The following is a 27,255-nucleotide window of genomic DNA, read 5'->3' on the forward strand; positions in this document are numbered from 1 at the left end:
GCCCGCGTGTGCAGTGGGCGGCAAGAAGTTGTCTCTGCTCCAGAGCCGTGCCAACAGGTCCTGGGCTGCAGCGCTCCCTTCTCCAGGGCCAAACAAAAGGAAATATTGTCATTCCAGCAGTTCAGAGGCCATGCCTCTGAACTGAACAACCCAACCGATTCAGAAACATGGTTATGAGGAGGGGATAAAGAAATGATGATGTTTCAAAAACCCCAAAGAATTGACTATCAAGGCCTGAAGTAGTGCCTGCCACCAGGCTCCATACATCTGCAGGTATGGTTAGACACCAAGTCCTTGCACCAAGCCAACGGTGACCCTTGCCAAATCCCTCGTGAAGCCAGACATCTACTGCCATCTTCAGTTGAGCTGCTCCCCACTCCTAACAGCTGGGTGGGACCAAGTCCCCAGGAAAGGAACACCCAGGCAGCCTCGTCAGCCCCTACCGACTCCATACGGGCACAGACGGGGACCAGCCCTGTGGATCCCAAGGGATGTGATGAAGGAGTTTTCTGAGATGAATATTACCAGGCTGTAATAAGCAGCAGTCAGTTACAACACAGCACGTTTCAGGACTCTAAATACCTGGTTTAATAAAGGTACACAACCAAGTAAATGTTGGAAATTAGGATTCCCCACCCCCGGTCCCCTTTGGTCGAAGTATCGTGTGAAAATAGCTTGAGATAAGTTGTCTTCTCATTTCATTTAGCTGTAGGACGTGTCATCCTTGCTGCCAAAAAAGCCCATCTCCACATGGAGCACACGTCAACACAAAACGTTAGGCCACGCAGCTGTGTCTGCAGTCCAACCACCGGCTAGATATTTAAAGGCCTCTTTTTTTAAACGATTCAAAAAGCTGATGCTGAAAGAAGAAAGAAGCTGGTTTAGAAACGCGTGCACACATTATCTACTGGGGAAAAATCATCATGAGCTGTATCCTGGTAACAACCAGTGCATTATTCCCTAGCTGAGTGCACAGGAGAGGGATGGATCATGCTAGTGCATATTTTGAGGTGCAAGAACCATTGGTGAAGGTTTATGTCAACAGCAGGTATGCATATATACAGGAATATGGCTTGAATATTGGGCCAAAGGCATCCTTGCTACAACCCCAAATCGCATGCATGCGGTTAAATTGGTCCCATATTGGGAGTGGGATTACACAACAGCAGCAGCCAGCCAAGGGAAGTCACTGCAGAGCAAGTGCCAAAGCAGCAGTCCAGGGCCACGGATCAACCTCAATCCTCAACTTAGTCCATCGTGGGCACGGGTTGGGGATCCGTGATGAAAACCCGGCACATGGCTGGGCACTGCGGGACACCATCACGGAGCAGAGCCGCACATGCGGCTTAGCAGTAATGCTGCGAGCCATGCCGAGCCTGCCCAAAGTCTGTCCTGACCGCAGGCAAGCAGGTACGGATTGCTTTTGCAAAAGCAATGTCAGTCTTTGGACAAATAACCCAACCCAACACAATTGGGCAGGACAGAGGAAGAAGAGTTCACAACACAGGTTCGCTCATCGTTATAGATGTAGGGATGGGTAAGAACCCCCCAGCCCAGCTGGACGTGGGGATTGCTCAAAAGCTGTGCTGCGAAGGCCCCTCTGCTCACAGAACATCTTTGGGGGAATTTTCTAAGAGCAGGAGGAGGAAAGATGCAAAGAGGAAAACGATGGCCTGGTTCAACCCCACATTAAGGCTTCCTACACCACCTCCTCTGGTTACAGAAACTTTCTAGCTATGTGTAAAAATTCTCACGCAGCAGAAGTGTAATCGTGACAGATGCTCCATTTTGTGTAGCACCAGTGTGAAATAAGGACAGGCTTCTGGCTCTGAGCTTTCGAAAAGGCACGGAGGCTTCAGGCTATTCTGCCTTTCTTTGGATTTGGTTTGTAGGGTTTCTTTTGTTTGTTTTGTTTTTAATGTTACCTGCACTAAACGTAAACAAAGGGAGAACCTAAAGGTGTAAACATGTATAACAGACCTGAAATGAAATGTTACTAGTGCCTTTTCCCAGCCATAGTGTTGTGATGACATGTTTACCTATCCTCTGCACAAAACATCCTGGGAAGGAGCACACTGTGAAGGTCCTGCAGCCCAGCAGGCAGGCAATCACAAGGCAAACATCAAAAAAAGCATGTGGGATTTTGTGCATAACTCCATTATGATTTCTGTTCTGTTAATATGGAAGGCAGTCGTGTGTCAAAAGAAGTCGGAATAGGGTTCTTGCCTTGTGAGCAGCATTCTGGAAAATCTGTGCTAAAACTGGTTTGTGACTTTCAACAGCCAATGCATATGTTAAGGCAATTTTTCCTTCCCTCCACTGAAAATAAAATAAAAGCCACATGCAGACTACCAGGAAATGAATGCAGAAGTGTCATGAGTTTGACAGATCTCCAGCAACAGAAAAGTCATCAACACACCTATGGGTTTAATTCAAAGAGCTGCAGATGGACACAGTACTTATCTATATAAATGTTAGGAATGGGTTTGGAGACCTAAAAAACAAGTGGGAAACGTACCAATTTCATCTAAAGAACTGTGTTTGTTTACTAACCATAGAGGTACACAGGTAGGTGTGCACAAAAACGCGCCTGTTTTAGTTGTGCAAGCCCAACTGGTTTCCATTTAACTGTACAACTGTACGCCTGGTCAAAACAAACCACAAGTCCAAAAGCAATGGATGAAGCATCCGAGAAAAAAGCATAGTAAGAACTGACACAACAGGAAACAAATACCCAGCATACATCGCTGGAAATGAAAGAGGATCCTTCTTCTCCAGCAGGTTTCGCTCCTGGAGGCAGGAAGGTTTGACACCGGAGTACAAGACAGGACTAAAAACACAGGCACCAAAATCACAAAGAAATGTTGCCTGTGGGTGTGCTACTTCATTTTTTATAAGGGATGATTCAATTTTCCTTCCTGACATTATGTAAGTTTTCTTGTTGCGTTAAACCTCCAGATAGCCATGGACTGCCATGCATCAGGGAAAATTAAATGGAAAGTGAATGATGGCCAGAAAAAAAACACATTACACATCCTGAAAAAAACAGAATCTAATGGCACACTTCACAGATAATTCAGTCCTTGTCGGCACTGTGTGGTTCAGAAATGCGAGCAGGAGTGGGCCTCCAATCCCACCTCCACTCCCACATGAAAAACATGAATTTTAGATCAATGTCATGCTGACAAAATGACAGTTAAAGAAAGCAAGAGAAGAAAATGTGAACATACTGCCAGCAGTATGATATAAAAATACCTGGAAACGATGAAAAGTCTACACTGACACCAACAATTTTAACCACAACACCTCTTGAAAACAAGTGCAGCATGAACACCAGGCGCTCAAGCAGCTTTCCTCAAACTATGCCTTGAAAACGATTATTTATATATCGGGAATTTTTCCTAGTAGCACAAATTAAAACTTACTCTTTTAGCGGGAAGCAGATCTTTGCCTCCCAACACATAAGGGATCCATAATCCACTCAAATCTAATTTGTGGTCACTCTGCAATATCGAAGAAAAATCTTATCTCAATCCTGCAGTTCTACGATCAAAAAAAAATCATTCTTGGTATCTGTGGCTATTTTTCAACTCACTCCTCAGTAGATCTGTTCTATTTCAGCAATACTGGAAAAGTGGAATTTTTTGCACTGCACATTCATTTTACATTTTGTGCATGCGATTCTGCACATCTCTGCAAGAAGCAGACAAACTGGGGATTATGTAAAAGTATTGCAACAACACCTGAAAGAAAAATAACCAAAGCAGCATAATCTTTACTTAGACTACAAACCTTCTAATGGCTTCCTCGTAAGCTACAAGCATTCAAGTCCCTCGTTCTACATTGATTTTCTGCAGAGTTAAAGGAGGCCAGGAAAAGCCTAACGTGATTTAAATCAAAGTCCATGCAAGACAAATTGTCCAGATACTCACAAGGCTTTGTTTTCGCTCCCCGCCACCTGAGAGCATGCAGCCTTGCAGCAGGAAGCCGGCGAAAGCCTGCTAATTCACAGGTAGCGATGCCACGGGAGCAGCAGCCCAGGCCGGATCCTGCTTTGGTGCCCACCTCTCCCTAGCGCCAGCTCCATATTGCTGCTCCCAACGTCAGGATGATGTTACAGGTGCCACCTCCCGCTGCTGATGTCAAGCTCGGCTCCCAAAAGCACAGCGCTGCTCTCCCCGCGGTGCCTGCTGCCCCTGCCAAACATCACTTCGGCATCGTCTGCGTCCCTGGGGAGCAGGCTGCGGGATGATTTGGGGAAGGCTTCCAGACGCACAGCTTCTCTCTTCGTTAAGCCTCTCAGCGTTAAAGAGCCTCTCCTTCCAGAAGGCTGCAGCAAATGTAGGCTGTACGCCTCCCTCGGGGGGAAATGAAGTATTTTTACACAGTTTCTTTCTCCGGCGCAATCTAATTTGCTCTTTTTTTAGAGCAAATTGCTGAAAGGATAGGTAAACAATGGCGCAGAACAGCGGAGTCAATGATTCCCCGATGCTCCCCTGAACATTTTGGAGTAAGGCGAAGGGCTGGCGATGCAGCCCAGGACCAGAGCTGATGAATGGTGCAGTGCTGCTGTTGTCATGGCAACTCAGAGAAAAAAAGCAGCACCATATAAGGAGTTGTGACATGGATTCTGGGAACAATTTATACGAAAAGGCTGTAAGCTCTTGGATGCTTTAAAGCTGCAGCATCCCCTTCTCCCCGTCTGCATCCCGCCTTCACCCTCCGGATGGAAGCGGGCAGCGCAAATCAGCGCAGGCACGGCTGCTTCCATCCAGGGCGTGCTTGCACTGGGAGCCTGGTACCAAACCCGAGCAGAACAAGATGACTTTCAGTGTTTGCACAGGGTCTGCTTGAAACGAGGAGGAAAACAGCAGGGAGCTAGCGCTGACCCCAAGTAACGCCTGCGTCCGAGCAGGGTGCCGACGAGACCCGCGGCAACCACGCAGCTCCGCACAGGTAAGCTGCTCCCGGAGCTGAACCAAACTGCAGCACCATCAGGTGGCTGAGCGCCCAAGCGGCACCGAGCAGGAGCCAGCCACTCCTTCTGGAGCCGGGAACACATCCCCAAAGCAACCCGCAGCGCAGCCGCTGCTGTGCCGCCAAGCCTGGCAGGGCCCTAAAGCATCTCTGGATAAAGCAGGGCAGTGAAAGGCAACCCGGACACACGGCTGCCCCAGCAAGGTATCAAACAACCGAGGTTTCTTTCCGTGCTGCAGCTCAGAGAGGAAAATCACATTGTTTTACACTATGGTCAGATGCCTTCCACTCAATGCATGCACTCAGACAGACAAGGTACCAGAATCATGAGAGCTGCAACTATTTCACCGAAAGCTGACCTGACACATAGTTCTCAAGTCCCTGCTTAGCAAACAAAATTCAAACTTTCAGAAATTCTTTCCACTTCTTACCCTATTTTATCTGAACAAATTCATCCAGGCCCAAACAGCTCTTCCCCAGCACCCACACCTCGGCCAGCTGTTTTGACACCTCTCACATCCTTACCCAACTGCGGTAGCATCTTAGTTTTGAAAGAATACATAGTCCCAGAGGGCTGGGATTATTAATCTGGTTTTGCCACCATTCAACAAGGAACAAGTAGAGATTTCAAGTTCAGAAATCTCGGCTTGTTTCGTCCCACACTGACAATCAGTGCTACGACCATTCGACCACTTGCTGAAGACGCACGAAGAAGCGGTGTTCCTCCATGTGCTCCCAGTGGAGGGGAAGGAAGACACGGGAAGAGGGTGAAGACCTGGCTCTGCCATCCCCCAGCATGAGCAGCGAGGGGGTGACGGTGTCCCAGGGGTCCCCACAGCCTGGCTGGATCGGGACCAGCACCGGTGAGTTCATCGCCACACCAGGGCTGAGCGAGCCTCCCTCCTCCTGCAACTCCGTTCCCAGCTTCTTTAAAGGATCCAGCTGAAGGGTGTGCATTTTCGTTGGGGAAGAGGATGTTATTAATTGCCTAAATACAACTAGGAACGCTCCTACTTGTTTCTGTGAAGTGCATTCTTAGGGGAAGTTCCTCCGTTTCCAAAACACGAGGGAGAACGCTTTCAAAGTAGGAGGCTTTGCAACGAAGCTGATTCCTCGGGCCCATGTCTTCAAAGACGCTGAAGCATCACTCTGCATACAGGAGGAATGAGGCCTCTGAGAATCCAGACCTAAATACCTAAGCGACTTCTAGAAAAAACAGGATTTAATTCCTAAATTTCTTAACAACACTCCCCTACTCCCTCCGTGCATGGGGACTCACGCACACACTTTCTGAAAGAATTCTGAAGCTCCCAATCTGTTATTCAAGGAGAAAATTAAAAATAGCCCCGTACAGTGACGAATAAAATCATCCCTGTGCATGTAAATATACAGCCTGTAAATTAGAAACCTTTCCCGGGGAGGAGTCAGGTGTGGCACAGGGCTTCGTGCAAACGCTTTGCACGCGGCGGGTTCACGCTGAGGAAATAAAGCATCAGCAGCTGAATCTTGCAGCCCAGCATCAATTTTAACCTCATACACCTCCCAGTTACTATTTTTGGCTTCGATTCAGGAAAGCACTTAGATACATTCATCTCTATAAGCACCCTCCTGGAAAGCGATGCCTTCCTGAATGGAGGTGCACGATGCAGTCGCGTCATTTTCATTGCAGCCACGGCTTTGAGCCGTTGATAAACACGCCGCTGGTGTGGGGTAGAATATTTCACCCAGCGGTTTCGGAAATGGTTCCTCTCTTTGTGCAGCAAGCACAATAACTTTTAAGTGCTAATTTCTCTCCAGAAAAATCCAAATGGTGTCTTCCACATACTTACCCTGGGTTGGCAGGTCTGGGGTTTTTTGTTTGTTATAATATATTTTTCATGTTACACTTGCTAATAAACCACTGTTGTTATAAAAAATATATTAAATACAGCAACTGAGGTTGAACATGCTGATCTAAAATACGTTCTTAGCCATTGCTGAACAATAGGTTGTACATGCAGGAGAGGGAGAGAGCTGATTACTTATGCTCACTATTACTTCACCCTTTGGAGCAACAATGACCTTAGTTTTTCTTAATCACCATACCATTCAGCAGAGCAAAAATTGTAACCGTACTGAATATTTATCAACCTCTGAATCCAGCCAAGTCTCTGTATACAGAAAACAGAGATATCAAAATGTCAGCAAGGAGCCCCAGTTCCTCTGGAAGGAAAACTAACGCGCCACATGATGGTTTTTTTAAAAAAATGGGGAAATTTTAACTGTTCTGTGAAAGCAAAGCCAACCTGTGTACAAATCAGCTAAGTTAAGAACTTTAAAAGATGACATTAAAAATCAATAAAGAGCATTGCAGTTTGTACTGGGCCAATTTCTCTGTACTATACAGGCTTCCTTTCCTTTTTAAAGGGTTAAATTAAACCCTAAATGAACTGTGGCCCGTCTTCAAGGGCATCACGGGGCATATCTCAGCAACTACTCTACCTATACTGGAACGTATGCGTGCAGTTCCTGAGCCACCCAAGATACTTCAGTCCTCAAACATGAGCGCATCATCTAGTGAACAGCCAGAGAAGTGCTTCATATTGAAATCTTCATTTCTGAAGAGCTCCACAAAGTATAAAGCAAGAATTTGGTACAGTCTTGTTGCAAATGGTCTTAGGTATCAAATCTTTAGGGGAAAAAAAAATAAATAAAGACAACAAAGTGTTTTATCTAATGAATAGTATCATTCCGCTATCCGACCACTCCACAGATATGGAAATTATTACATGAATGGGTTAGTCACACACAAATGTATGTAAGAAGCAAAGAGCATGAAAAAGCCCCTACAATTGGATAATTTCTCAACAATTTTCTATGCTCTGAAGGTCGCTTTCAAAAATCCATGTGGCAACTGTCAGATGGACAAAAGGCTCTCTTTGTAATACTCTGGTTTCCCAGAATAACCCTCATCCTTTTTCCAAAAGGAATCACTGCTGTTATTGTGCAGTATTAACAACTGGAAATAAGAACGAGACAAAGTAAAAGAACAAACAGAATCCCAGCCAGCAAGACTTGGGGAAATGTCTCCATGCATTTACTGTCAGGCTAATGGCCATTTACTTTCATCTGTAAGCTCCCATAGTCACATGAGGATTCTTGAACCAACTTTTATTTATTTATTTAAATCAATTCTACCAGATTTTGAGTGTGCTACAACAGCACTCACAAGTCTCCTGGAATATTAAGGAGAGGAATTGGGAGAAACGCATCAAAAAATAGTGCAAGGCTGTGAACTTGTCTTCAGAAATCTAATAATAACTTCAAGGTATTTTTAAGGAAACAGCATTAATTGTAAAATAATGAACAAAACTGAGGAGGGTCTTTACAAACTGCCAATTGATGTCCACCAGTAAAAAAAAAAAAAAAAAAAAACTTCAATTTACTGATATAGTAAATGGTCAAATATTCAACAACCATCTCTTTCTGCAGCTGATGGATTCTTTTGCTTTTCAAAACTCTCAGATTAATACTAAACATGAGGCACAGACAATAAGAAATAGTTGAAGAAATGTGATAAATACTCTGAATAACAACCAGTGAAACAATGCTACTTTCCCAGTTCCTTTACACATTACCTTAATGAAAGCAAACAAATTCCTATAATGACTGCACAAGGATGTAAAATAAACATCTCCCTTTTACAATATCAACAGTAAATTAAACTAATAATTTAAAAAATCATGCTAATCCACCAACGCACTGAAACACACTTTGAATTCTAAGTACTTCAGGAGCTCCACTGAAGTCATCAAGACATGCACGTGCAAAACATCACCATGTGTTTTCATGCTGTATTGGACTGGGTCTAGCTGGAACAGGATATTTAAAACAGATGGAAAAGGAAAAGTACAGAAGCCCAAGAAAATCATCTTCCCAATCAATTTCCAATAGATTCCTGTGTGTGACCCCAAAATGGACCTCCGAACAAAAAGAAAAGGCAATATTTTTCTTCATTAGCTTTTAAGTAATAAGACTTATCAGCGTTTTCTTGGTGTCATACCAGTGTGTACACATGTTCAGAAGACACGTTTCAATGCATACAGTTTCCAAACAGGTCTGGCAGGGACTAGGCCTTCTCACCAGCTGAATGCCTATGTCGTAGTTCTACAAAATAACCTCGCCGGTGCTGGAAAGCAAATTTCAAGCAGAATGGCAGCAGGGACACTGCCTGGCCCCTTGGGAGTTCGTGTGGTTCCCCGTCCTTTTCTTTGAAGTACTGCCTGCAAAAACTACTGCTGCAATTCCAGTATCTGCTGTTCTGAGGAGCTAGTAAAACTCTCCGAGTGGCAGCCCTGCCAAACCCAACAAAAGCTTTCTGAGCCGGGAGATGGAGTCTGATCTGTTTCCACGTGGAAAAAAAGATAATTATAAATATATGGAGCTTAATCTGCTTGGCTGGGCCGGTGCCACGCGGAGAAGCGGGGGGAGGCCGATGCCTGCTGCCAAGCCAGGGGCCGGCAGCTCCACGCCAAGGTGGCTCGCTCAGCGGGCTGGGAGGGAGCTCTGGGGGTGAGCGAGCTTCCCTCCACAACAGGGTACGGCTCAAAGCCTCTGCCATATCCCACAGGACAGCAAGGAACTGTTGGGGCAGTTGTATAAATGTAACGGTGCTCAGAGGTACAACGGGACGGCACAGAACAGGCTAGAGTCAAATGAGGGTGGCAGAAAGGCACTGAATGAGATAAAGACACTAGGTATATGGAACTGGTTAATTTTAAAACACCACAAAAGAGAAAATTGCTGCAAGTAACTCAAAACCTAAAGGAAGATGTGAGTGTACGTACATAAAGCTACATATGTACTTGCAAACTGCTTGATTCCGTGTAATGTCAAGTAAGCTGGCAATGTTGCACATTAATAAACCTAATTACTTATGAAAATTAAAAGCTTCATTGACTGTAATTTTAGGGGACTGGGTTATCTGAATGTAGAGTGGAAGCAGACAACTCTAGATTTTACACTCCCTCCACTGACTGCATATTTAGCCCAGCGCAGGCATTGACCCATGTCAGTGCCCTACCCTCTTACCAGCACCTACGGCCAAGGAATTTCTCTCTTTGTGCATTTACCTGTCAGAGATAATGCCGCTATTGATTAAAATGTTATAAAGGAGGAATGACTTGCTAGCAAGAGAGTCTGGATGGCAGATCAGACTCTACCCATACATCAGGACACAGAGATAACTTGAGAGCGACAGGAGCGATTTTGATTACGGACAGAAATTCTGTTCAACTTAACACAGGTGGAAGAAGTTATTCACCCTGTCTTTCACAGAAGCATCACATCATCACGGGTACACAGACCGTCCTCAACCAAACCACAGGATCTAGCTCACACTTCTGAGTCCTTTTCAATTTCTCCTTTCACCAGTGGGCAGGGAAAACAAAGGTACTAAGTGTACTAGATTTGTCTGTTGTAAGCAGAGGTCAAATTATAGTGGCTAAAAATTGGGTTTGGAGATTTCTCTCAATATAAATGTAGCACCCTGACTGGTCATTTTTTAAAATGGGCATGGAAGTATGTCAGATTTTAGTCAAGAAGCAAGTTTCTCAAGACTGCTACCAGTAGGAATAAGATATCAGGCTTTTAAATGGCTGTTAGATGCCAACTGCTTTCAAAAATTCAACTACTTCAAAATCTTTGGGTGTTCAAATCCAAATCCCAGGAGATTAGATACATAAAACGGTTTAAAAATATAAACAAACTGTGAAAAAAAAAATCACTTTGTTGCACAAGTTTATCGTTTTTCTGATGTATTCTCTTAGCATTCAAAATTTTAGCAAAGTTCAAAATTACTGTAACGCTTCCATTGTGCATAGACCGTAATACAAAATGGAAATAAAATTTCCCAAAAACTCGACATTTCTCGGAAAAGCAGAAAATATTTGTTAAAATGAAAGATCATTTTCAGAACAGAGAGACTTCTCCATCAGAGGGAAATCCAATCTATTCTTTTAAATACTCTGATTGTGCAAACACTACTGGTTTTGACCAAAGTAGAAGCCATAATAAACAAATGATGACTTTCATACAGAAGCTTGTTCAAAGTTTTCTTAGCGATTTTTGCACCAAAGGACCTTAAAAGCCCTACTGAACTTTATTTAAAGTCCTTACCAGTTAACTTCTTCACAGGTTGGAGCCGAACACTGATAGACTGATGTGTGAGTAAGGGGGAGGATGGAAGGGAGCGGGACATGCCCTCCATAATCCGAATGTGCTGCATACCTTCGGTCACTGGGAGTGGCGGAATAGCGTAGTCTGGTTCAAAAGCACAGTCGTTCTCTGTGGAGGTGCCTGAGAGGAACATAAAGAGAAAACAGAGCTGGTTAGAAAAGGCGGGCTTCTGCTTTCATCATTCCCAGACAGAGGACTGTCTGGTTCAGGGCGAGCCCAGCCGGAGTGCCATTTCGCTGCATGTCTCTCTCAGCCCTGCAGATAGCAGTGGCGGCTGCTTTTTTGTGTTTGCCTGGCACGATCTTGGTGCTTCCCTTGAAGAAATTATGTTTCTGTAACAACATCTCAGCATAGCTCTTCAGATTATGAACAGCATAGCCATGAAATATTTATTTTGATTTTTCTCGCTTGTCTTTAAGAGTCCTAGAGTCACCAGTTTTGAATTTAATTCAGAGAAACCAATAAATCTTTCACTCTATTTTTTTTTGTGAGCTTAGATTGTGGATTTCTAATAAAAATCCTTCAGGTCGAATTAAATTTTCTCTTTACATTTCACTAACATTCCTTATTTATATATGGCCTGCAGATTAAGATAGCTTTCATACTTCTTCCAAGCCCACAAACACGCTGGCCTTCCACGTGCCAGGCAGCGCGGCCATCGAGGTCGGCACGTTGTGCTGGGGAAATGCCGGGCTGGCAGGACTAGATCTGAGAGCGGGCAGACACAATCTTGGTGAACAGTCAGGGAAGGCAAAAGTAGCTTAAAAGCAAGGGATGTAAAAGATACTGGGGCAGATGGAGTAAAGGTCTGTTCCGGAGGACCTTCGGCAGAAAGAGCAAGGACTGAACAAAGCCTCCCGAAGCAGCCCCCTGAAGCTCTCCCACAATGACCATGCAGACAAACCCCAAGCCCTTTAAAGCCGGGACGGAGCCCGCGTTCCTATAGACCCTATGGAAGACAGCCAAGTAACACAACGACAGGTGGGGATAGAACATCTTTGACAATAAATGCACATATTGCTAATTATTGCAACGCACATTAGTGACAACCGAAGCGCAGGTGTTGCACAGCAGCAGGCGGTCGGGGCCTGCTCCTCCTCTCCTCCATCGCCACCAGCCGGTTCCCTGCCCGCAGCCAGCCAGGCCATTAACCTAATAGAGACGGCTCAGAATTCAGCTGCAGAAGCCTCTTAAGGCCCTTAATATTTCATTACACACACCGTAATGAGATTACGCTCGTGCCACACCTTTAAGAGCTGGGTTTTAGCTTTTAGTGCCTGCTGATGTTTTCCCTCCAGAAAGACAATTATTATGGGATTTCCACTGGACACTTGTGTGGTTCTCAGGGGCTTGAAGAGCACGGTTAGAAGATGAAGCACAGCTCCCAGGGAACGGGCAGGCAAACGAAAGCGGGCGGAAGACAAAAGGGTAAATGCCTTCAAATATGGGGTATTGCAGAGGAGACAACGGACTGACTTCATTCGATAGCCAAAGCACAACGTGAACACCACAATATATGAGCAGAAGGGAAGGCCACACAGAAAGAAGTGTTGCAAGTCTTGGACAAGCTCCTGCAGCGCACTACGAGGTGGCACCACTGTGGTTACAATCCATCCACGGCTGATGCCAACTTTCAAGAACCTCTCTCAGCATTTTTGTACCACTCACGACAAGAAATCAAAACAAACACAAACGCGTGTTACCCACACGCTAGTTCTGACAGTTCAAAAATACGACTTTACTCTCTTCCTTTCTGAGCATTTGCCACAGTTTACCGAAAATGCAGGCTGTGCAGAGGTGCTCCTCAGTGGAATTTCAGTGGACTTTAGGACAAGATGACACGGTTTTGGGTTCTGCTTTAGGAAGAGGATCGTGCCCTGGGCTCCACCCAGTGCACCAGCGTTTGGCACAGACGCAGGCAGTCATTCCACAAACATCCACCTGTAACCAGCGTTTGCACACCTTTGACCAGCACAGCAAGGCCCAACGGCCACAGCTTCAGAGGTGGAAGGTCGCCATTTCTCAGATCGCTTTCCATCAAGTGCTAAGCAGAACATCGTGCCAACAGGACAGATGAGGTGTGCTGAAGACGCACGTGCTCTCAGGAGCAAGCCTAAGCCTCACGCTCACACAACACACAGGACAGCAGCTGCTTAGCTGACCTCGAAACCTGAACTTTGATGAACATCTTTGTGTGTTTTTTTTTCTGGTAATTGTCCAAAAGATGCAGTGGCTATGCTTAATTATGGAGTTGGGCCTAATTTTTTTGAGGAAGGCATAATTTGATAAAATGCTGTTAATATACCTTTAAAAAAAATTAGTATCTTCCAGTGCTGTATTGCCAACTTAGTTACTGGCCCCATACATAGCTTACTTGACATAAGACATTGCTTTTTCCAGAGTTGTTGAGCTGAACACCTCTGCTGACTCTGCAAGCCTGTTCCAAATCACCCGTGAGTGCCAGGAAAGGCAAATGGCATTAGTGCCAAAATTGGCATTGACATCGACAAAAATGATCTACACTTAAGGCTTTGGGGAAGACCTAAAAGTCAGTGCACACTTTATTATTACACTTTAAGCTCAAGGTATCTTTGACCAAGGATTGTCGCTTACCTAAAACTGACGGCAAGTGGGGGCAATAACTTATGTAGAAAAAAAGTAACGACAGAAACTTGACCAAGTTTTCAGGAATATTTTCCCTCTTAAAATTCTCAAGTGCTTTAAAAGAAAACCAGCAAACTCACAACATATCCAGAACTTATTGTTTTCATTCCACACTGTCAGAATTCCTCTTGCACCCTGGCCAGAGTCAACAAGCAAACAGGGTCACTGAAATAGACTTAAATTTGTTTCAGTCAGAAGGAGTACTGGGCTTTATCAAACCCTGAGATAAGGGAAGATTCATGGCTGAACCAGAACTTTGACAGTTTGTCTATCACCTGTACTTAAATAAACTGTTGCTATAAAGTGTATATTTGAACTAATAGATTATTTCTTGAAGTATTCCAAGATAATAAAGCTTCATAAACAACTCTAGGACTTGGACATCACGGATGGCAACATGAAAGTTTAACCAGTAGCAAGACGACCTCCTTATTTCAGTCAGCTGTTTATCTAGGCATAATAAAACCCCTTAACCCATGATGATGAGAAATTCGTTGTGCAGGCAGCCAAGCAGCTCATGAACACAGACCAGAGGCCGTCTGCTGCTCCAGACCTGCATCCACTGCTCCGGCTGCTCACGAGGGAGCTCCTTGTGAATGCTCCTACATGATTACAGCACTGCACTCGGAGGCAAACAGAAATAGGTCGGTTGTTCTTTGGCAAGCAGGAATTTGGAAAAAACAACACCCTCTGCCCAATATCAGTACTTTTCCACAGCAGCCAAGACGTTGACTGAACGGGCAGACATGTAACCTGGGAGAACACGGTGTCTGAACAAGCGCGCCGAAATCCAGCAGGCAACCTGGAAACGAACAGCTCCATCCAAGCTGCTGTATCTTGTAAAAACAAGCCAACAGACAGAACCCAAACAAAAAAAGAACATCATACAGACCAACGGGAAAGCAAGCGGGCAAGGCGCAGCCTTTAGAAGCAACACCAACAGCAACTTGAGCTCAACTAACTGCTGGGGAGAGAACTACCACTCGTCCTGTGTTCTCCAACAAAACTAGACAGCCAATGCTGCTTGTATGCAAGCTATCACTGAGTGCCCACTGCTAACGAGGGGATGGATAATTCCTCTATTTTAAAATACAGAATTGTAAAATGATAAGACAAAGGTCTTGTGTTAACAAAGCGGTTTCAGCTGCTGACGTTTCACAGGGCTTCGTGGCTTTAACTGTAAATTCCAATCCCCCTCATCCTGATCGCGGGCTTCAATCACTTGCAGCAATTTTGCCTGGGCAACACTGGAATGCTGCCAGAAAAGAACAATGCTCCAGAGAAAATGCCTCCATAATAAGTCATTAGGACACCATGACAACAACAGACTTGAACCTAAATGAAAGGAAAATTATTGCTGCAATCTGAAACAGAAAATAAGCCAACACACATAGCACCCACCAGAGTCATGCTTCCACCAAATGCTTTTTAATTGATCTCACGAGCTGCATAAAGATAACCTGCATTTTCACAACCCTCACAAATGAGCAAATGCTTAAAACTTATAAGGAAGCTACTTCAAAGGAAATGTAAGCCAGCACAGAGATAAGAGCCGCTGCTGTCAGCGACAGCAATCCCTGTTACACAGCCACAGCACTGGTTTTAACCACCAAGCCTATTGTGAACAATGGATACTCAACAAAAGAGGCTGTAGAATCATTATTTAAATAATGTAAAGACTATTTTTACCACTTTCTTCATAGGACCTTTCGCCCTGTTCTTGTAGGGTGCAACACAACAAAGCAAACGACGTACGAAGCAGCTGCTGAGCCCCCCCGTGCAGGAATGCCCACTTCCCATCTCTGCTCACATCCAGGGGGTTGTGGGAGAGAATAAACTGGTTATTGAGAACCAGCTGGGTGCTCCCCTTTGCAAGCAGGGAGGGAAGCAAGCGGTGTTTAGATTTGTGCTGGTACGTGCTGAAGACTCCTTACACTTCTGCCAACAGCCCTTGCACAAAGCTCAGTCCCTCCATCTGCAAAATGGAGATGCAACACGGGTACGCCTACGCTGGGCCACAAATTATCCTAAACTCCTTCAAACTGTAACAAGATCATCAGTTTTGTGAATATTAGCAAATAGTCGTAGCTGTATGAATAATAGCGATGGATACAATAACTCCAAGAGATTACACAGTCTGTGAAAAACAGAAAACGAATACAGAGAAGGCGAACAAACGAGAAACGAGTCACCGAGGGAGAACAACACTGGCGTTTACCTTGCCCAGATCGGCTCTGACGGAAGTCTACACTTGCCTGTCTTCGGTCTGGTGGCTCCTCGTTCCCTCCATCTGCATGAGAACCAAAACAGCAGAAGTAGAACATCATAGTGGACAGGTCAGGCAGACGCAACTTTTCCTTGAGCCCCATCCCCTAGCCGTGGGGGCAGCTCAACGGGAGCTCACGCTCGCGATGCGATGGGTAGGGCTGGGACGGGAAGGTGCAAAGGGGAACTGGGGCACCCTGCTGCTGACTGCTCCGCTGCTTCTTCCAGTTTGTCCCCTGAGTGCTGCAAACGAAGTCTAGAGGGTCCTCAGGAGCAAAAGCAGGATTTTAAATTCTCCTATGGACCCCTGAGAAATTTGAATGAAATAGGAACCAGGTTGGGCATCTTCAGTTAGCTCCTTTGTTATGGACCATTGTATCAAAACATTTTAAAAAAAAAATATTAAGTGTATGATGAAACAGGCCCAGGAAAAAGAAGAAAAAAATAAAAGAAGTGCTCTTTGAAATTGTTTCCCGTTAAAACTATTTGTCAGCAAAAAAAAAAAAAGGGAAGGCAGAGAGGAACAAAACCACTGCTCATTACATCCTCTTCTAAGCAGCTATGGTTAACAAATAACAAATCCATCTGGATAAATGTAGAGAGGGACATTGTGTACAATACTATACAATTAATTACGTGCTGGTCTTCATTGATCAACTGACCAGATTAGAAACAATAGATGCACACATCAATATAGATGTTGGAGTACACAGGGGCTGTGCAGGCAAAAAGAAGTGTAGCTCTGCAGATGGTGAACAAGCAAAAACAAGCCTTCACAATGCAGGATGTTTTTCAGAGGTTATTAAACCTTATGGCAGGGGGAGGGGAAGCTTTTGCAAGGCCTGAAATTAGTTTTGATACAACTGAATTCCTCAATAGCTGTATTACCTAAAAACTCGACAGCTGATTTCTGCCTTTACGCTTTGGGGTTACACTAGAAGGAGCTGCACCCTGACCTGTCTCCAGGCACAGAGGGGGCAGCTCCTATGCCCACCAATAATTCAACTTTTCCAACTCCCATCACAGGTGAGTACATCAGTCTGGCTTGAGAGGTAAGTTGTGTACCACAGCACACCTGCAGAACTGATCAGGTGGCCAAAAATTTACATCTAGCCCCTCCTGTGCCCCCAAAACCAGGACCACATCCCTGCTACGGAGGGGTTTCTTGCATCCTTTTCCCTTCACAAAACCCTTCCAGCCCTCAGTTCCACCTAAGCCATGTTCAGGCATCCTGAATGGGTGATGGCAATGCAATTTGCTCTCACCTTTGCCTTTTTCCCTGGTCATATGACAGCTGCACGGAAAGGTCAGCCTACAGCAAGTTAAAGCAACCGAAAAGTGCCCGTTTTCCATCAATTGCTTGTGCCCCAACAAGCCACAGTAATTGCCAGGTGTCAAGGAGGACACCGCCCGTGACATTTTCCCTCCTCACTTCGCTATTCTGTCTGCAGGAAGGATGTGATATTGGAAATACGACTGCAATTTTGACATATTCAAGGAGCTTTCATTAGCTTAGAGCTGTCCTCCTGGGGTTCGTTACGCGGAGCCTTCCTCCAGCCCGGCTGGCACCGAAGAGCACTGGTGTGACTGAGGGGCACAGGCTGCTGCCTCTGTGTTTCTGTTTGCAAGACACGGTGCTGGTTTTGAACACTGCCTAGCACGCAGATATAAAAATTATCTCTGTGCCCCCCCAGCTGCATGCCCACATGGACAACCTCGATGTTAACGAAGGAAATAAAAACGTGTTCGAGTCGCAACCACAAACACACGGCGCAAGGCAATTGTAAGGACTGAAAGTTTCAAAAGACTACAGCTACAAAAACAAAGTCGCAGCAGTAAAATCAGGAGGAAAACCTTGTATTTAGCAAAAGCCACCTCATCGTTACCAAAGGAAATTAAACCTTTATCCCTACAGTCATTACAAGCGCTGCTAAACGAGCACCTTGCCCACGAACCTATGGCCAGTCCCAGCAAACCTGTCCCCATGGGCATGTAGCTGCTTGCACCGTCCTCTGCAAGACGCTTCCAACAGGAGGCCGCACGCCCCATGGGGACAAGTGGCAGAGATGGTCCCCACAGCCTCGTCCTACCCTGAGGACAACCTGGGAGTCCCCCGCGAACAGGAAAACTGGCAACAGTTGGGTGAAGACGCATTAGAAATCCTCTGAAATAAGACGTCAAAACATGCACTGTGCATCTTTCCTAGCTTTACGTAGGAAGAAAAAATGAAATAACATCCAGTTGTCAAGAAGTATATGACAGGTTTCTTGATCAAGCAGAAGCAATGAAGCTACCACGTCTTCTTTTTAGGTAAGATAGAAAGATGTAACACAATAAGAGAAATAGTTTAAGACTTAACCATAATCTGCCAAAGCAAAACGCACACAGCAGAACACAGATTTGGATCACGTGTAGCAGTCTCCAGAAGATGACTTCATTTATTTACTAGTCTTAAAACTGCCTACACATTCTTGAGTATGTTGGTATTATTGGAACCAGGATGGGAGGTGCAGGGCAGTCCCCATGGCCGAGGGGCAACCTTTCTCTCTGGCAAGCCAAATGGCCCGGGGGAGCCAGCCCCAGAAAAGGGGCCCTCAGCCCCACCAACCCTCCTCCTTGTCCATGTGAGGGCATCTTCCAGGCCAGTCCCAACACAGCCGCCTTTGGCCACGCATGGGCCACTCCATCACAGAGGCTTGCTGGGGTCACAGTGGCCACCAGTGCCCCACCTTTGCTGCGGGCCCTATAAAACAGGGCCCCTGCAGCTGGCACACCATTCGCTGAGCATCTAGGCCCTCTGACTGACAGCTTGTGTGGCAGGAAGAACACTAGAAGTGCAAAGCGAGCAGCAGGCCTCTTGGTGTGCGAAGACAGCTATGCGGTCCGGTAAAGCACCAAGAGGGAATGCATCTGACCAGGAGATGTGTCGTGGGCGGAGGGATAGTGGCGGTGGCACAAGACACAGCAGTGCCCAAAGGACCTCTGGCACCCAGCCCATAGACAGATACAGGCAATACCACTGGCACCGCAACGATGCAGGGAACAGGCCGACCCCTCAAACATCCAACGACACGGGGCCTGGGCCTTTCCATGGGAGCAACGGTGATGTGGGGCGAAGACGGGAGCATCACAGAGACAGCCACAGGGAGCAGAGGCGTGCCCATTGTCTGGAGCACAGCGTGGGACCCAGTAATGGCCACAAACCAGACAGCACAGTCGGACCTGTGCATAAAAATCAAGCCGACAGTGGCATGGGACCAAGGCGAGGGACTGGACGACCCCCTGGTTCGGCACCCTGGCCTGAGAACATTCTGGGTGGAAGGCATCCCGGGCAAAGACTGGCTTAGCCTTCCGCCCAACACTGTGGAGCCAATGGAGCTGGATCCACCAGATGCGGATGAACAGATGGAAGTGGATCCACCTCGGCCAGAAGAAACCTGGGACTCCCGCAGCATGTCTTTGTGCTCTGCCATCCGAGCGCACCAACAGCATCGCAGGAGTGCCCGGCGAGCCCCCTACTCGTTGCTCAGGCTCCATCGCAAGCATTAGCTTGGAGCCACCAAACACCACAGACAGGCTTGCCTGCGAGATGTCCTGGCAATAAACAACTCTTGCCAATTCTTAGGGGTTGTGTGAGTGCTTTTTTTTTGGGGGGGGGGGGGGGAATGGGCTAAAGTTGTGCCAGGGGAGGTTTAGGTTGGATATTAGGAAGAACTTCTTTACCGAAAGGGTTGTTAGGCATTGGAATGGGCTGCCCAGGGAAGTGGTTGAGTCACCATCCCTGGAAGTCTTTAAAAGACGTTTAGATGTTGAGCTTAGTGATACGGTTTAGTGGAGGACTTGTTAGTGTTAGGTCAGAGGTTGGACTGGGTGATCTTGGAGGTCTCTTCCAACCTAAAAGATTCTGTGATTTTGTTTTTAACACGATGGTAAAACCAAGGAATGTTTGGTAACATGAAGCTGGTTTGTAGGATTGTCTTGAATTCACAGGATAAACTTTTTCCATAGTGCTTTGCGGTAAGATTCAGACAACAGCTTAACTCTCAGTTCAGTTAAATGCTCCTGAGCAGCAAAGGCAGCTCATATTTCATGGTGTTAATAACACATTTTCAGTAATGCAAACAGACGTTCCAAGTTAACTTGAGAATACCTTTTCTCTAATTTATCTCAAAAGAGCTACATGATACCCGAAAACTCTAGTATATGCCAACAGAGATGTAAGAGTACTGGAAGTAAAGAAAATATAATAATAAAGGGCTTTAGGACCAGATTGGGCTTAAAGCACAACATCACAGTGAGGGATGCACGACCTCCCCTGCCAGCGCTGCTGGGGAGGAGAGGAGGAGATGTTCCTCCTGAAGACGGAGGAACAGACCAAGCGTGACCCCGTGCTCACTGCAATTTGTTTCTCCTGCACAACTGGGCTGGTTCAAAACGCACCCACTGCCCTCCTGTCCTCAGCGTGGTGCTGTGTCAGCTCAGCCCCATTCCCACTCCTGCAAATCTGGATTTTTCCTCCCTCCTCACCCAGCCGGGTTTCCACTGCCACTGCCGCAGAGCTGTTTGCCTCAGCCAGACTCGATCCTCGTTCTCCTCCTCCCAGGCATTCAGAGGATTAGCAAAAAATAAAACATCACAAACTGCAGACCTGTGAGCGCTCCCTACAGCTCCAGCCAGCATCACTGGGGGTTTGGCCGAGCCTGGAAGAACAGCTGGGAGGCTCTTGCTTTTCTGAAAGGAAGAGCAATAGGGATACAGCAGTACCAACATGTCAGCCTGCGTTTTGTCCCGAGTGTTTTGCAGCTGCTCCAAAACACAGCTTCCCCCTTAACAGGAGCAACAAGGTAGCTGACACTATTTCAGTAAGGAATAAACGCGAGGTGCTGCTTGGAAGTCTTGTACCCACTACCTTTACCAGGCATCCAAATCCTCCTTGGGTCTTCTACAACAGAATAAATCCAACAAATGAGCAAGTTCTTCATTTTAAAAGAAATAACTTTTAGCCCCAAATGAGCAGCTTTGGTCTCTGGGAAGTCAGCTTCCCTAGTGAAGGGAAGCAAGTATTTTCCTAGTACAGTACTTTTACAAGAAACAAAAAGAGATGCAATACCAACCAACCAGAGGCAGTACTGCTGGAACACTGGATGTTTAAGTAGGAATTAATCTATTTAAAATCACTCGGAAGGACAGGATCTCCCCTGTGAAGTCATTTGGACATAACAAAAGCAATATTTGGAACAAAAACAAAGGCAGACTCGCTCACTATGTGAGAATAAGCATTAAGCAGGAGAGCACAGCGTGATGCCAGGCAGAGCTGGAGGTACTGCTCGTGAACACTCGACAGCAGGAGGCAAAATGGTGACAACTCGATTTCCAACAGGAACAGGAGCTGCTGCACAAAAACCATTGGCTTGGGAGAGTTCTCAGGTAATTTGCAAGTTGCACAGTGTAGTAAGGGGAGGGGGAGAAAGATAAATAACTTCCAGGGTCGATTCAGGAGGGCTACCAGACACGTGGTGACTCAGCACGCGGCATGCTGAGCCCTCCCAGCTGCTGTACGTCCAAGTAAAGGCAAAAGGAAGCCCAGCAAGCTCCCTGTGCAGGGCAGGCACCTTCTCCCTCTGAGGCAGAACTGTGAAATGATCAATATTTAAAATAAAAATGTAAGTAAATACAAACAAATTAGTGTCAGCCAGTGAAAAGGGCTGGTACCGGCAGGATTTCAGATGCATAGTGAAAAGATAGAGGGTGGCAAGAAGAGAAGTAGCAGCCCACAGCTAAGGGTCGAGCGATGGAAGTATCTCCTCTTGCTCTCTGCTACAAATCAAGACTTTGAGCGCACTCCATTCCCTGCAGGGGAGCAGCGAGGTTACTAGGGAACAATACCATACAATTACATAATTAAAGAGTTATCTTAATATACATGCAAAAAAAAAAAGGGGGGGAGCAAATTAGTGTTGCTAAGGGAACATTCATCCTTGCATTTCCTAACTTCTGAGTGCTCGAGCTCGCAGTCTGGGTAGCGCACACCTCTGTGTACCTGGCAGGCTGCTGCTGTTCAAACAACGCTGTCAGATGTTTATTTAAGGATGGTTTCAGGCAGGTAGCTGGGAGCGTTGTGTTAGTACCACCTGTACTGTAGCTGTAGGCAGGGATCACCCACCATGCAGACAGTGGTTTCGCTCAGGGGAGTGCAAACAACTCAGCTGCCCCACGGATTCTGGACGCAGCGAAACACCGCGCTTATTGACAGAGCCTCAGAAGCTCCAGCTAAAAGAGGTCACCGCAAGTAAATTGGGTGTGAAATCCGTACTAGGAAACACGGATATCTGTATGAATTTTAAAGAAAAATCAGAGACTGAGATAAAACTGGTGAGGAGCCTCCTGCAGAAGTCACCAGGAAAAACAAAGCTGCTATCTGTGCTAACGCCCCGAGGGAAACGAGTGACACAGCACAAGCCTGAGTCAGTGATCCGTATTCTCTCGTGTCTAACAATTGAAGGAAGGAAAGCTTTTGTTATTCTGTATTTTTGAATATCTCAATGTTAAGAAGTTCCATTAAGACTTGCACATTATTTAATTTCAATGAGACGCTGCCACACCGGAGGGCGAACGCCCCCCAGCCGTACCAGGGACTGGGGTCAGGCTCCCGGGGAGGGCACGGAGCAGCTCCTGCATGGCAAGCACAGCACACGAGCTTTAGTCTCTCTCTCAATTATAAAGAGATTAAGTAATTGCAATAATAATGCTTAGTAACAGCTTCAGAAAAGCAGCCTTCCCTACCAAAACGGGTCTGAGAAGCGCCTGCTCCCCTTTTTTTCCCCGCCTGCTCCTCTCCCCGCGCCCCGTCTCTCCTGGCAGCTCCCTGTTTAAAAGCAGCGACACGACAAATAACAAATCCTCGGCGGTGCAGAGAACGACTGCGTTCTTTGAACACGCTACTCCCAAAGGGAACAGAAAATCCCACGGGTTTTAGCAGCCCCACCGACTAACCCCACTGCCCAAAGCACCGCACAGCAATTAGCGGAGCAGCCTGCGGTACGGCCCAGCTCAGCACCACCTCGCCGCCAGGTGCTCGCATTAAAGGCAAAGACAACAAGTTTTAAATAAATTAAGTGCCAGCAGCCTGACGATCCCGTCCCCCTGTTTGATTAAAGCGTGCATAAACCACGCAACGTGTCTCAATGCCTTCCCAGGTCTCCCTCTTGCTTTTGCCTGACAAAGCGATTCTTAAGGCAGGAAAATAAAAGGGTGGGTCGGTCTCCTTCATGCATGCTGGGAAATCTGCTGCAAGAACCCACCGCATTGGATGTGGCGGAGTGCTCTGCTCTAACAGCCGATACATCAGTACCCCAAAAATCAGCCTGCACCGTGCCACAACGCCGTTCCCAGCCCGCGGTCGCTGCAGGACGGCCCCCTCGGGGCATCGCTGCTGGCCCCCGGCCCCAGAGGGGAGCTGGCTGCAAATCCTCTTTTCTGCAATCCCGGCGGATCCCAGCCAGGCTCAGGAATGACACGTGTGAAATGCAACAGCCTGGGATCATCCCAGATGTGACCAATGCCTGAGAAGAGGTAAAACGTACCCGACCTGAGCCAGGGGGAACGGGCTGATCCCTTACTTAAAGGAGGAACACATCAGCCACAAATCTCCCTTAGCTGGTTTGTGTGGGGGTCCTCAGCTTCAGAAGGCAAGCATAAAGATTATTATGATAAAAACAATTAAGAAGTATATTAATTCACTAACCGAACAGCCCTGTTACTGATGGATTCCCCATTACGTTTTCCAACATGTTGAGTCCCTTCTGAGCAGCCTTGATAATTCACACAAGTCACAGAAGAATACAAAATGCAGAGAACTATTTTTTCTGCAATTACTGTTAGAAAAAGCTTTACGGAAGCTCCTCCAGATGCACACACTTCCACACTCACCAGATCACCAGACTGAGACCCAGCGGTCAGGAACAGGCACCGAGAGCAAGCGTGCTTCAGGTTGAGCAGAGAAATTTCAAAGTGTGGAAAAGGAAGAAGCACACCTCAATTACATCACTGCCCGGACACGAAGAAAACAATACCAGCTCTTCAACTGCGTACAGTTTATTATGAAAAGCAATGGGAGACGGAAATCACGGGAACGCTTTCAGAAACGTAAGGTTGTGTCTGGGAACTGTTAATATGTGGGTCAGCAGGAGACTTTCTTCCTTTTTTTTTTTTGTGAACAAAATGCTAAGACTTCAAAAAATGGGAATGCCACACTGTGTGTTCTGAAATACTGTAAGGGGAAAATTAATATACATTTAATACAGATAAGTGTTTTTACGTTGTTGTATTTTAAATGCAGTCCCACTGGATAGACATGCAGTAAGCAAACAGTTGCTGCTGACACAAGGTATGTAGCACCGAGTCCAAGTGAGTGCATGGTTCAAAGTAACCTTGAACATCATAAAACGTGCAACATTACAAATTATTTCTGCAGTCGTGGCTGCAACAGGGCATGATGGAGTTCAGAAACGCAGCGCTACTGCACTTCATTAGTACACCTACAGACCAGAACATGGTCCACACGCTGGCGTGGTTATTCCATTAAAGCTTATGAAATTACATTACATATTTTTATTCGTAACTGCTTTTTATACTTCATGCACTTTAAAATGGCATTAATAAGTACATTACCCAAATTTATAAACAAAGGCTAGCTAACCTCAATACCTGCATTGTATCCAAGCTCATTAAGGAACAATCGAAAGAGCAGAAAGCAATCTGGAGTGAAAACATCATTCCTTAATTTGTCCAAATGGCTGTGAAAAGGCGTAAAAGCAGGCATACAGGGACTCTGAATAGTCAAGGTGGAAACAAAAGATCACGCAGAAGGCAGCCTACCCCTGTTCAATTCATAATCTCAATGCTATTTCTTCAACCTGCTTCGAAAACCGCAAGCCATCGTTCAGTTGTGTATAATCAAGTAATTTTGTGCATTTGCTTCCTAATGATACCCAAAATGTACGTAGGAAGCAGATATTTTCACACTGAAGATTTCAGTGACATCTTTTTATTTTTATCCATAACTTTTTTATGAAGAGTTTGAAATGTCCCTGATCTTTCAGACAGAATAAAAGTTAAAATTCTCCATAAATCTTCAGTCCTCTAGTGAAGACATCCGTAAATGGGCCAAGTACACACAAAGTCTTTTCCTTAAAAAGAGCACAATCATTTAAAAACAAAACCAAGATTAAAAAATGACAGGATGCAAACTTGATACAAAATCTGATTGGTAAGGTAAATTGTCCAAAAGAATTGGACTCATTCAGACTCCTCATGTTCCATTCACTGCCAGGGAGATTTGGGTTGGTTTATAACATTTCATAACATCGGTGCTTCTAAAATTCAGAAAATTCAATTCTAAATTTTTCTTTTGGTTTAGCACTCACATTTCCAGTACTTGTCACTAAAACTGTTTTGATGAACAATCGTCATAGTTACAAAAAAGGAGAGCTGTAGCCTCGCTTGTTCACTATTTAAATTAATGTAAAGTTGGTCTTTTTGGAAACTACATAAAAGTTAATGGGGCAGTGTAGGAAGTAATCAGCTGAATGTAATGTTTACTGTCACTGAATCAGAAAGGTACTAATTTGCAGCAATCTACGTGCATCAACTTATAATTATTTTTCTGAAATTACATTTCATGCTCCTACGGGAGCAATGCAGAATCGCCCAGGATAAGCAGACAAAAAAGCCACGGTTACAACTGTCACAGAGGAGAAAATTAAGAAGCAACCGCTTCTTCAGAAGCCATTGCAAGGAAGCACAAATGGGGTACAAGAGATGGAATTGCACCCAGCCACTCAGTAAAGGCTACAGAACCACATAAGAATGAAGTGGGATGAAATGTAAGCATTTTTTTTTTTTTTTGAATGCAAGACCTAAATAGAAAGTCTTTCTCAGAATTTGTGAGCAAATACTTAAAATAGTATTTTGGTAATTGCTCTGGGAGAAAACTAAAATAAGCATCTTTATCCTTATACATGGAAGACTGTAAGGTCAGTAAGATATTTATTTCAGACAATCAAAATACCTGCTTTGCTATCAAAATCAGAGGGCACACAAGTAACAGCTGAACCCAAACACACCATTGCGCCATCTGGCAAAATACTGCATCTTGTGGCATTTTACTTCTCCCTTTTATTTTTGTCCCAACAAGCAGCTGAAGATCTGCTGTTAACATACCCCAGCACCTAGCAGATGAACGAGGTTTCCAAGTAGAGGAGGGACATTGCCTCCTCAGACTGTAACTCCCACTGTCCTTCCCCTGACTTTTCCTTTCTTTAAAGCAAACTAAACCACCACCAACCGAGCAATTTCTGTAAGCCCAAGGGGTCTTCCCCGAGCATTTCTCTTTCAAAAATGACAGGTCCTTCATTAGTAAATGAGCATTATGTCATACGACAAAAATGCAACTCCGACCTGAGGAGCACGCTCTGGAATCCAGCCTCGCTACATCTGCCGCACAGACACCGCGCACAAGCGCCGGTAGGAGAAGGAACCAACGTGTTAACACTAGTGCCTCGTTCCTTGTTGCTGGATTACTGAGTGTTACAAGAAACATCGCCAAAGATGCCCAGAGTTGGGTGTTTGGGAGGAAGCAGGCAGCTGGCAGAGCTGTAATACAGCCACTACCCAGGGCGGAACAGAGATGGGACCAGGCCAGCCCTGCGCCCTCTCAAGGTACCGCTGCTCACTTACTGCTTCATCTCCAACACGGCAAAATGGAAACCGGAAATGCTTGGAGGCGAATCCACAGCCCTTTCCAGGCAACCTGCTCACACCCTCCCAAAGAAACCCACCACGTTTACATTTACTCTCAAGCACAAATTCCTTTTTTTTTTTTTCCCTGAACAAAATACCATTCTAGCCATTTGAAAGATGTGCTCTCCTCCATATTGGGCTAAGGAGCTCTTGATTTCAATCTTAATTCTCACAGGATTAAATCCGGTGTTAGCATACACAAACAGAATGGTTTCGGGATTGTTACACCTTCCAATCTGCCTCAATGTAACACCTAAAAATGTAACGGCGAGAAAGAAGGAGGTAGGAAAACATACGAGAAAAATTACCAGGATCTTTCAAAAGGTGATCAAA

General features: G+C 45.6%; 1 protein-coding gene across 22 annotated transcripts in view; it reads right to left on the minus strand.

Annotated features, from left to right (window-relative positions):
- The window catches only part of TANC2 (tetratricopeptide repeat, ankyrin repeat and coiled-coil containing 2), a 283,000-nt gene that overhangs the window by 143,176 nt on the left and 112,569 nt on the right, over positions 1-27,255 (minus strand). For 13 of the 22 annotated variants that reach the window (XM_040536497.1, XM_040536498.1, XM_040536509.1 and 10 more), the window contains 2 exons: positions 16,076-16,147; positions 11,134-11,313 (listed from right to left, as the gene is read on the minus strand). In XM_040536497.1, coding sequence (XP_040392431.1) covers positions 11,134-11,313; positions 16,076-16,147 — 252 coding nt within the window. Of the gene's footprint in view, positions 1-3,932; positions 4,556-11,133; positions 11,314-16,075; positions 16,148-24,051; positions 24,071-27,255 lie in introns of those variants that run through there. The other 9 variants (XM_040536513.1, XM_040536508.1, XM_040536514.1 and 6 more) reach the window with 5 other exon arrangements.

This window comes from Cygnus olor, chromosome 25, assembly GCF_009769625.2.
Source record: "Cygnus olor isolate bCygOlo1 chromosome 25, bCygOlo1.pri.v2, whole genome shotgun sequence".
NCBI lineage: Eukaryota > Metazoa > Chordata > Aves > Anseriformes > Anatidae > Cygnus > Cygnus olor.